At 41.9% G+C, this 12082-nt stretch overlaps 2 protein-coding genes across 4 annotated transcripts in view; one reads left to right on the plus strand and one right to left on the minus strand.

The window, feature by feature from the left end:
• The window catches only part of gbx2 (gastrulation brain homeobox 2), a 21354-nt gene extending 19973 nt beyond the window's left edge, over positions 1-1381 (minus strand). The window contains exon 1 of the mRNA XM_061779908.1: positions 97-1381. Within this exon, the coding sequence (XP_061635892.1) occupies positions 97-391 (295 nt within the window). The 5' untranslated portion in view covers positions 392-1381. The remainder of the gene's footprint in view (positions 1-96) is intronic.
• LOC133481038 (vesicle transport protein SFT2B-like) overlaps positions 1-12042 on the plus strand; it is a 14619-nt gene extending 2577 nt beyond the window's left edge. Inside the window, exons 2-9 of one of the 3 annotated variants that reach the window (XM_061779914.1) lie at positions 90-135; positions 1388-1477; positions 5211-5296; positions 6501-6582; positions 6770-6805; positions 8433-8491; positions 11269-11298; positions 11388-12042. In XM_061779914.1, coding sequence (XP_061635898.1) covers positions 90-135; positions 1388-1477; positions 5211-5296; positions 6501-6582; positions 6770-6805; positions 8433-8491; positions 11269-11298; positions 11388-11424 — 466 coding nt within the window. In that variant the 3' untranslated portion in view covers positions 11425-12042. The remainder of the gene's footprint in view (positions 1-89; positions 136-1387; positions 1478-5210; positions 5297-6500; positions 6583-6769; positions 6806-8432; positions 8492-11268; positions 11299-11387) is intronic. The other 2 variants (XM_061779933.1, XM_061779922.1) reach the window with 2 other exon arrangements.
• The last annotated feature ends 40 nt before the right edge of the window (positions 12043-12082 follow it).

The following is a 12082-nucleotide window of genomic DNA, read 5'->3' on the forward strand; positions in this document are numbered from 1 at the left end:
GGCCAGTATTGGTCAACAACAGATACTTACGAGTAATATATATTTGGCTGTTGGAATGTCTGCTAGTTCTAGTTTGCATTGATTGGTAGGGCCTACCTGAGGGAAGGAGCTGGAAGAGCTGGTGACCAGGATGTGGTGGGTCCAAGAGGATTTTGTCCGCTCTTGTCTTAGTTCTGGCAGCGTGCAAGTCCTCAAGGGTAGGTAGGGGGGTACCGCCAATCCTTTCAGCAGTTTTGATTGTCCGTTGCAGTCGGAGTTTGTCCTTTTTTGTAGCAGCACCAAACCAGACTGTGATGGAAGAACACAGGACTGATTCGATGAGCGCTGTGTAGAACTGCCTCAGCAGCTCCTGTGGCAGGCTGTGCTTTCTCAGAAGCCACAGGAAATACATCCTCTTCTGGGCCTTTTTGAGGACGGAGTTGATGTTGATTGCCCACTTCAGGTCCTGAGAGACTGTAATTCCCAGGAACTTGAAGGTCTCGACAGTTGACACAAGGCAGCTGGACAGCGTGAGGGGCAGCTGTGGCGAAGGATGCCTCCTGAAGTTTTACATTACATTACAACAATTTTGTTTTTGTTTTTTTGGGGGCGGGGAGCTGGAACGGGCGGCACGGTGAACGACTGGTTAGAGCGTCTGCCTCACAGTTCTGAGGACCGGGGTTCAATCCCCGGCCCCGCCTGTGTGGAGTTTGCATGTTCTCCCCGTACCTGCAGGGGTTTTCTCCGGACACTCCGGTTTCCTTCCACATCCCAAAAACATGCATGGTAGGTTAATTGAAGACTAAAAATTGCCGGTAGGTGTGAATGTGAGTGTGAGTGGTTGTTTGTTTATGTGTGCCCTGTGACTGGCTGGCAACCGGTTCAGTGTGTACCCCGCCTCCTGCCCGATGATAGCTGGGATAGGCTCCAGCACTCCCTCGACCCTTGTGAGGATAAGCGGCTCAGAAAATGGATGGATGGATGGAGAAGCTGGAAAGTGGTCACTGGGCGTGCATTCTTTTGCCATGTGACCACGCAATATTATGCAGCGCATAATAACTTCAAAATGTCAGAATCGCCATAAACCGGTGACCTCCTTTACATGGCTTATCTCGTGTGGAGCCAGGGTGCAGCTTGGACTGATCACCTATCACACCCAAGACGAGAGGCAAACAAGCATTGACACACACACATGCAGCCCTGAGGGAGAATATTAGTGTATTCAAACATTGATTTAACCTAACATGTTTTTCTGCCTGTGAGACATCAGTGCTAACTGCCAACACTGCTGCAGTAATTACATTTGAAGTACTGAAAACACAATGTAATGCAAATGAGTTTCCATCATTAATTCTTTGGACCTGTGTGCGTGTGTTTCGTCAAAATAATGTTGATGTCATCTCTCCAGAGAACCAGTCAGGCAGCGACACTGGCCTGGGGGACAAGGATGAAAGGCTTCCTGCTCTGTTTCATTTTGGGGCTGCTGTGCTCCATTCTGGTGAGTGGTTGGTGCTGTGATGTCATGCAAGGAGCTTCTTGGGTAGGGCTGCCAAACTTTCTTCCAAGGGTTGCATACAGAAAAGTGGAAGGATGCGAGGACCACTTTGACACGCTTTACCTTTATTTAACATGCAAAAAGTAAAAGTAGTGGAATGAAAACTGACAAAACAACTTTAAATGCTTTTATATTTTTATTAATTAAAAAAAATGATGAATTTATAATTATGTAATAATGAAGTTAGCCTGGCGGCACGGTTCAATCCCTGGTCCCACCTGTTTGCATGTTCTCCCCGTGCCTGCGTGGGTTTTCTCCGGGCACTCCGGTTTCCTCCCACATCCCAAAAAAATGCATGAATTTGAGACTCTAAATTGCCCGTAGGTGTGAATGTGAGTGCGAATGGTTGTTTGTTTGTATGTGCCTTGCGATTGGCTGGCAACCAGTTAAGGGTGTACCCCGCCTCCTGCCCGATGATAGCTGGGATAGGCTCCAGCACGCCCGCGACCCTAGTGAGGAGAAGCGGTTCAGAAAATGGATGGATGGATGGATAAAGTTAGCCCATTTTAAAGCAATAACCTGCGATTATTGGCGCCCCCTACTGCTGGAATTCAGCATTACAACAAAATGTCCATCACTTCGATATGACGTAGGCTAGCTGAGTGCAACTGTCCCCCTCTCCCTCTCTCTCAACCCCTTGCGGGTGAATATACAATACCGTAGTGTATAGTGGAGCAGTTGAAACCCGCAAGATAAATTAAACGGGGGAGAGAAATTGTCAATAGTTAAATATACGGCATACATGTACTGTACGTTCGCTAACCACTGTGGTGTTACAACCTAGGTTGCTGTTAATGTAGAGACACACATACATTTCCGAGTTCCCCCTAAACCATTCAAATGGTGTACATTATAAAGTAAACATATTATTGTGTTTTAAAACAATACTTAACTATATTTACAATGTACCGGTGGAGGAAATAAAAGTGAAGGCTGTGGCCAAAATGTATGCAGGCAGTATACATACGGACATTTGTGTCTCTCGCCTGCTGTTCAAATAAGTGAGCAGTGTCTTGATTCTGTAGCAACCCACTTCTTCCAACTATTAATCTATATTTTCATGGTTTATTAAATGTGATAAAGTGCAAAATACTGTTTGTGCAGCATCAAATGCGCATCCACATATCGAATGGCTCAATATGCAGCGGGGGAGGGGGTTGCTTCGCAGAAGTGTAAGACATTTTTCATCTGTAATCCTGCTCTTCTTCCTCAGTTTTCATCTCGATTATGCTTTTCGTGTCACGTATCCGGACCTCAGCTGTATGTCACCGGCAATCGATGTCTGTAGGTAGATTGAAGAAGTTGCAGAAGCCGGCAGGGAGAATCTCTCCACGTCATGACAGGTGGTGAAGTGGCAACAGCGTTACGACGCTCAAAGTTATAATCAAGTGGATGAAAGTTATTGAAAACCACATTGCTGGGTTACTAGCAAGTTAATTTACACACACACGTTAAAAGGAATGCGATACGGATCAACAAAAGCAATAAAAACAGATCAGTAAGGACGAGAGGAGTGCTGGCTCATGACCACTAGACCACCCACACAGTTGCTGGCAGGCAACGGCTCCTCGAAAAGAGATCGATGTTTGTTTGCGGCCATTTTTATTGTCACTATTATAATTGTCCATAGGTATGAATGTGAGTGCGAATGGTTGTTTGTTTATATGTGGCCTGCGATTGGCTGGCGACCAGTTCAGGGTGTACCCCGCCACCCGCCCACAGTTAGCTGGGATAGGCTCCAGCACGCCCGGGACCCAAGTGAGGATAAGCGGTGTCAAAAAATGGATGGATATATATGTATGTATGTGTGTGTGTGTGTGTATGTATGTAGTGTACTTTCTCGTGTATAATCCACATCCATGTATAATATGCATCCACAAAGTAGACCTCAAAATTCTGGAAAACCTTTCTACCCATGTACAATGCGTGATTTTGCTTCTACCAATATAATCAAAACTAGACTTTACACCGATCTGATCGGTTTGATCGGTACCGGCCGATAATTTGCATTTTAATGTCATAATTCGCCGACCCTTGATCGGCTCCGCAAAAGACATTTACTCCATGTCGCCGTCGTGTAAAATATATTATAATCCAAAAGCTAGTTTATTTTTAGCCTTGTTGCTTGTCTTTTTACGTACTAGTACTGTAAATATCTGACCACCAATAAATTTATTTAAAAAAAAAATAAATGTCGGCGGTGTGAGACAGACAACACGTATTGCGTGGATCAGACTACAAGACAAATTTGGTCTTTCACAATTGCAACATGTCAGACGACCGCAATAAAATCTTGTATTCCGATACCACCGCTGACGAAAATGAAAATGAAACGATGGTGGACATTTTGCCAGGATAATGATCCAAAACATACTGCCAAGGAAACTCTCAATTGGTTTCAAAGAAAAAAAATAAAGCTGCTAGAATGGTCCAGCCAATCACCTGACTTGGGTCCAATCGAAAATCTATGGAAAGAATTGAAACTCAAGGTCCATAAAAGAAGCCCACAGAACCTTCAAGATTTGAAGACTGCTTGTGTGGAGGAATGGGCCAAAATCACACCAGAGCAATGCATGCTACTATTTTATCCATACAGGAGGCGTCTTGAAGCTGTCATTACAAACAAAGGGTTTTGTACAAAGTATTAAATTCATACCAGTTGGTGTGTTCAATACTTTTTCCCTGTGTCTTTTCACATTATTACACATAACTTAATTTCTGAGCTGATTTGTTCTACTTTCTTTGTATATATGTATTACTTGGGTTGTTCCCAACATCTGGTGAAATCTTCATGTCAATAGCACCTTTGGAAATACATTTAGAGAGGAAAATGGTGTGGCAGCAAGGTGGGGGATTGGTTAGCACATCTGCCTCACAGTTCTCAGGACCCAAATCCCAGCCTCGCCTGTGTGGAGTTTGCATGTTCTCCCCGTGCCTGCGGTTTTCTCCGGGTACTCTGGTTTCCTTACACATTCCAAAAACATGCATATGGTAGGTTAATTGAAGACTCTAAATTGCCCGTAGGTGTGAATGTGAGTGTGAATGGTTGTTTGGTTCTATGTTCCCTTCGATTGGCTGGTGACCAGTTCAGGGTGCAGCCTGCCTCTCGCCCGAAGATAGCTGGTATAAGCTCCAGCACGCCCACGCCCCGTGAGGATAAGCTGTACAGAAAATGGATGGATGGATGGATGGAGAAAAATGGTGACACGTTCAATACTTATTTTAGTCGCGGTGTGTATATAGACTGCACGATGGACGACTGGTTAGCACATCTGCCTGGGTTTGAATCCGGCCTCTCCTGTATGGAGTTTGAATCACAGTTTGCATCTGTGGAAAAGGTGATTTCCCCCCCCCTGTTAAAACATAACTGTGCTTTGTCATACCTGAGTCCAATTTCTCTGGCCACACCCAGGCCTGATACTGCCACACCTGTTCTCAATCAAGAAATCACTTAAATAGGACCTGCGTGCCAAAGTAGACCAAAAGATCCTCAAAATCTAGACACAGAGCTGCCAAATGTTACAGAACGTCCGTATTTTGTTACGGAAATCACTGAACGCTGACTCGTTAGGGTCGGAGATTGTTCCAGATGTTGGGGGAGAAAAAAAAATCAGGTGCAAACATTTCTTTGTTCCCTTGTGCTGCTTTTTCCATGGTAACAGCCTGTTTATTTCAGGGCACATGTATGTTGTGGTTGCCTGGACTTGGTCTCATTGTGTTCGCTGTTCTGTACAGTGTGGGAAACCTCTGCGCTTTGGCCAGGTACACACTGTGTAATCACTCCTCCTCTGGTTTCTTAATACAACAACCCCAATTCCAATGAAGTTGGGACATTGTGTTAAACATAAATCAAAACAGAATACAATGATTTGCAAATCATGTTTGACCTATATTTAATTGAATACACTACAAAGACGAGATATGTAATGTTCAAACTGATAAACTTTGTTTTTAGCAAATAATCATTAACTTAGAATTTTATGGCTGCAACACGTTGCCTTCACAGATGTGTAAGTTACCCATGCCATTGGCACGAACACAGCCCCATACCATCACAGATGCTGGCTTTTGAACTTTACGTCCATAACAGTCCGGATGGTTCCTTTCCTCTTTGGCCCGGAGGACACAACGTCCACAATTTCCAAAAACAATTTGAAATGTGGACTCGTCGGACCACAGAATACTTTTCCACTTTGCATCAGTCCATCTTAGATGAGCTCGGGCCCAGAGAAGCCCGGCGGCGTTTCTGGGTGTTGTTGATAAATGGCTTTTGCTTTGCATAGTAGAGTTTCAAGTTGCACTTACGGATGTAGCGCCGAACTGTATTTATTGACATTGGTTTTCTGAAGTGTTCCTGAGCCCATGTGGTGATATCCTTTACACATTGATGTCGGTTTTTGATGCAGTGCCGCCTGAGGGATCGAAGGTCACGGGCATTGAATGTTGGTTTTCGGCCTTGCCGCTTACATGCCATGATTTCTCCAGATTCTCTGAATCTTTTGATGATAATATGGACCGTAGATGATGAAATCCCTAAATTCCTTGCAATTGTACGTTGAGGAACATTGTCCTTAAACTGTTCGACTATTCGCCCCATCTTTGGTAGTGAGTGACCGAGCAATTCAGTGAAGCTCCTTTTATACCCAGTCATGGCACCCACCTGTTCCCAATTAGCCTGCTCACCTGTGGGATGTTCCAAACAGGTGTTTGATGAGCATTCCTCAACTTTCTCAGTCTTTTTTGCCACACGCTGCAGCCATAAAATTCTAAGTTAATGATTATTTGGTAAAAACAATAACGTTTATCAGTTTGAACATTAAATATATTGTCTTTGTACTGTATTCAATTAAATATAGGTTGAACATGATTTGCAAATCATTCTGTTTTTATTTGTTTAACACAATGTCCCAACTTCATTGGAATTGGGGTTGTACATACAACACGTCTGTCTCTGCTGTGGTTTCAGCACCATGTTCCTGATAGGGCCGTGCAGACAGTTAAAGAACATGTGTGCTAAAGAACGAGCACTGGCCACAATCATCATGCTGGTGAGATGAGAATAATTGTGGGATGTCATCTGTTCCATGCTGTGATCATCATCAACTTCATTGAAGAAAAAAATACCCAGCCATTCAAATTTTGGAAAATTCTTTCTTAAATGTTTAGAATGTGAAGGTTGATGGTAGTATGCAGGCAGCTTGGTGATAAACTGTCTGTCTGTCTTGCTTTTTGCAGGTGTGTCTGGTACTGACACTGTGTTCAGCTTTCTTGGTGAGAAATTTGTATCATCGTTTGACAAGCATGACGTGCGTCTTAATATTTTCTTAAAGCATTTGTTGGCGCACCCACCCAATGTCTGGTTTATATAAGCCACAAGTGCCCAAATTTAACAGCATTCGTTATTACTATCGTGTTTTTGTGTCTGTAATGCTTAACACACCAGTATCCAGAACCTCTTTAACCAAAATTATATTTTTAATACTAAAATATAATTATTGTTGTTGTTCATTGTTTTTCAAATGTACTGTTTTACTTTTAAAAATAGGCAAACTAAAGCATTTTATTTCGTAAGATGTGAAATTATAATTTTCTTGAATTCTGTACCGCTGTTGTTAGATTTGTGATTGGATGAGCAAGTCAAGGACTGGGAGCGGAGCGAGGGAGTGAGTGTGTAGGCAAACCTTCCACCTACACACCACAACCTTCTGCCGTGAAAGTGTAGTTGAGTGGACAACTAGTTAGATGTTTTTTTGGTGTGTGTGTTTAAGGCCAACAATAACCGTTCGTTAAAGATACACTACAATACAATAAATGTCTGTAGATGGTATTTTGGCACAACATTTTTGCAACTATTTTTCCGTGCATAACAGAGGATAGGTTTCGCAAAAATAAATAAAAAATCTGTGAATAGTTAAAAAGTCTGAACAGATGAATTTATGAATGCAAAGCTCAACAACATGGGAGTTCACTATATTGCTAATGTACAGTTTTTACAGCCAACACAGGGAGCTTGCACTTCCTAAATTAAAATGTAATTCTTCTCTATGATCAGCAGAGGGTATCTCTATATATCCATAGGTTTTCTATGCCACTTATCCTCATTAGGGTTGCCGGTGTGTTGGAGCCTATCTCAGCTGACTTCTGGCCAATTGCAAGGCACTTGCAGACACATTCACACTCACATGGACACTTATTTATGAGGATAATTTAGAGTATTCAATGAACGAATGTGGGAGGAAGAAGAAGAAGACAATGACGAAGAAAAAAAAGATGACGATAACAAAGAAGTAGAAGAGAGAAGATGAAGTAGAAGAAGAAAAAGAAACTTTCGGCTTTTCCTTAGCCACAGTACCCGGAGAAAATCCACGCAAGCATGGGGAGGTATTACCAATTATTAAAATCCAAATTGTGTCATTAACTTGCACCACTGGAGTGCAGTAAGCCATTAAACACCTCTTTGGAAATTAAGAATATTACATGACAATTCCTGTGATTGACTGGGAATCAGTTTAGAGTCAGCAAGGATAGGCTCCTGCACGCCTACGACCCTAGTGAGGATAAGAAGTACGGAAAATAGATCGACATGAAAATCCTCCCGTGTCCAAAAATTTATATTTGATGCAGTCTGGTAGATAAACATTAAAAATCTAAAATTTCCAAGTGTCAAGTCTTGAATTAAACCAATTCTACCCAACTTGCAGGGTTCAATCCAATAAAGAACAAGAAATTTAACAGATAATTTTCATGGGTTTTCTTTGGCCAAAAGTGACCACAATAGAGCCAAATGAAACAATTTGATGCAAAGAGACACAAATGGCCAGTACAGACAATTAGAATTTGCTGTCTGGATATTCCCCGCGGGGGGTTGCATAATTTACTGACCTCTGTCTCCCTCTAGTGGAAGAGCAACGGCCTTGCACTGCTGTTCTGTGTCTTGCAGTTTGTGGCGTTCAGTTGGTAAGCTTTGGTGCACACGTGCAGAGGTGTATTGGGGGGGGGGGGGGGGGGGGCAATTAAAAAAATTCCTAAGTGATTTATTTATTTATTTTCCCTCTCACCCAAGCCACTACTAGAGTAAGACACAATGCTTATTAAGCCTACCTCCTCTAACATCCTGCTGTATTTTTAATTTAAAAAATTGTTTTTTTCCCATCTATAATTAGACATATTGTAGACATTCCCACGCTGGCTCCCTTGGTGGTGCACCAAAAATGATATAGCAGAATTATGCATTCAACCTTTTAGCACGCCCTTTTGTCTTTTGGAAGAAGCTAATTTAACATATTTTGTGTTTCTGTAGCAGAAAATAATCATACAATAATTACTGTGTAAACAAAAACAATAATAATTGCACCGAATGAACAGAGCCTCTTTCCCAAGACCCCTTGCCTCCGCAACAAGGTGCCTTATGCAAAATTCATGCTACAATGCATGCATAAACGCATCAATAATAGGGAATGGCTCATTCTGTCTGGATTGTACTCCCTGGGATAGTTCTGTCTGGTATCTTCACAAATGCAGACAGGCTTCAATGATATGAGAAAACAACAGCTGTCTGCTGTGACCGAAATCAATTTTTTCCCCACTGGCTATCTTTCAAAATCGAATAAAAATGTTGTAGAATGTCTTGAATCATCTCATACAAGAGGCAACCTACAGTGGGTATGGAAAGGATTCAGACCCCCTTAAAATGTTCACTCTTTGTTATATTGCAGCCATTTGCTAAAATCATTTAAGTTAATTTTTTTCTCATTAATGTTACACACAGCACCCCATATTGACAGAAAAAAAACGGAATTTTTGAAAGTTTTGCATATTTATTAAATAATAAAAACAGAAATATCACACAGCCATAAGTATTCAGACCCTTTGCTGTGACATTACATATCTAACTCAGGTGCTGTCCCTTTCTTGTGATCATCCTTGAGATGGTTCTTCACCTTAACTGGAGTCCAGCTGTGTTTGATTATACTGATTGGACTTGATTAGGAAAGCCACACACCTGTCTATATAAGCCCTTACAGCTCACAGTGCATGTCAGAGCAAATGAGAATCATGAGGTCAAAGGAACTGCATGAAGAGCTCAGAGACACAATTGTGGCAAGGCACAGATCTGGCCAAGGTTACAAAAAAATTCTGCTGCACTTAAGGTTCCTAAGAACACAGTGGCCTCCATAATCCTTAAATGGAAGACGTTTGGGACGACCAGAACCCTTCCTAGAACTGGCCGTCTGGCCAAACTGAGCAATTGGGGGAGAAGAGCCTTGGTGAGAGAGGTAAAGAAGAACCCAAAGATCACTTGTGGCTGAGCTCCAGAGATGCAGTCGGGAAATGGGAGAAATTTCGATAAAAGTCAACAATCACTGCAGTCCTCCACCAGTCAGGTCTTTATGGCAGAGTGGCCCGACGGACACATGACAGCCTGCATGGAGTTTGCTTAAAAAAAAAACCAAAAAAAAAAAAACACCTGAAGGACTCCAAGATGGTGAGAAATAAAAATCACTGGTCTGATGAGACCAAGATAAGGCCCAAAAGTTCTAATTCTAAGCGGTATGTGTGAAGAAAACCAAGCACTGCTCATCACCTGTCCAATAAAGTCCCAACAGTGAAGCATGGTGGTTGCAGCATCATGCCGTGGGGGTGGTTTTCAGCTGCAGGGACAGGACGACTGGTTGCAATCGAAGGAAAGATGAATGTGGCTAAGTACAGGGATATCCTGGACCAGCGTGCTCAGGACCTCAGACTGGCCCGAAGGTTCACCTTCCAACAAGACGATGACCCTCAGCACACAGCTAAAATAACAAAGGAGTCGCTTTAGAACAACTCCGTGACTGTTCTGAAATGGCTCAGCCAGAGCCGTGACTTAAACCCAATTGAGCATCTCTCGAGCCATCTGAAAATGGCTGTCCACCAACGTTCACCATCCAACCTGACAGAACTGGAGAGGATCTGCAAGAAGGAATGGCAGAGGATCCCCAAATCCAGGTGTGAAAAACTTCATTCCCAAAAAGACTCATGGCTCTATTAGCTTCTACTAAATACTGAGCAAAGGGTCTGAATACTTATGGCTGTGTGATATTTCAGTTTTTCTTTTTTTAATTAATCTGCAAAAATTTCAACAATTCCGTTTTCTGTCAATATGGGGTGCTGTGTGTACATTAATGAGGAAAAAATAGAACTTAAATTTTAGCAAATGGCTGCAATATAACTAAGAGTGAAAAATTTAAGTGGGTCTGAATACTTTACGTACCCACTCATATCGAAGCGACGGACGGCTTTGTTGTTGAAATGCTGAATTCCAGCGTCTGGTGTGACAGAACTTATAGCTTTAAATGTTGCAAATCTGAAACGCTGTTTAATAAATATATCATTCAAGGCATTTAAGTAAACTGTTGGAGTTTATATTATTCAAAATTTTGACACCAATATATTCTCTTTTATAGCAAATGAATATCGGCTCCAAATATCGGCCTCCTTGACTACTAATAATTGGTATCGGCCCTGAAAAAAAAATATCTTCAGGCCAAGTGTCAGGTGTGGTTTCCATGGAGACCAATTGTAACTGCATATCCAGCCTGTTACTTGTCCACCTGGTTTCAGCATGAATGCCATTTTATTTATTTATTTAAATCTACAGGCCACCCCCTGGTCCTATGCCACACATGCACACCAAAACACACACAAATGGAAATAAGAGATCTTGTTACAATTTGATGAAAATGTGTTTACTGCAGGTACGGCCTGTCTTACATCCCATTCGCCAGGTGATACACACGTGTGCACATGCAGTACACATATTTAAATCATAACTGATTCAAAACTTAACGAAATTTGTGGTGTTTGTGTATTTCAGGGACGCCATCATCAAATTATGTTCTGTCTGTTTCTAAAATCTCTGAGTGACCAGTCAGGATGCTGCAAGTCTTCAGGCCAAGTGTCAGGTGTGGTTTCCAAGGAGACCAATTGTGACTGCATATCCAGCCTGTTAATTGTCCACCTGGTTTCAGCATGAATGCCATTTTTTATCTGCGCCCCTGCAAATGTCTATTTATTGTTTTCACGTTTCTCAGCGTGATTTTACATTTTTGCCCATGTGTGTTTATTGGTATTGAGAGGCACATAATTGGTATTCAGTCACATACAGTAATTGTCACAATTGTTGATTTATTAATCGACATTAATGGTCAAATATTATATTATGTAAGGAAGTATGAGAGCAAGGTCAATGCTGCATTCATTGTGAGGGGGCATAATGATGAGCTTTGTATGCTACCTGATGGTGGGTGGGGGATTCATTCTCATTCTGTTTCTAAATGTCCTGATATTTAAGAGCAAAGTCTCTCTGGAATTTTTTTGAAAATGTATTTCTGTCTGAAACATTTTAGGAATGACGAAAAATGTCATCCTCATTGAGTGGTGAAAATTTTAATTGACATGGAGGTCAATGTTTGACAAGACCCAAACAATAAATAACTGCAGCATTTCTGTAATGCTGAAATCTTTGCTAACATGCTGAAGTTGATCAGTTTGTTCTGGCAAATGTTGGTG

The sequence above is a fragment of the Phyllopteryx taeniolatus genome, chromosome 1, assembly GCF_024500385.1.
Source record: "Phyllopteryx taeniolatus isolate TA_2022b chromosome 1, UOR_Ptae_1.2, whole genome shotgun sequence".
Lineage (NCBI taxonomy): Eukaryota > Metazoa > Chordata > Actinopteri > Syngnathiformes > Syngnathidae > Phyllopteryx > Phyllopteryx taeniolatus.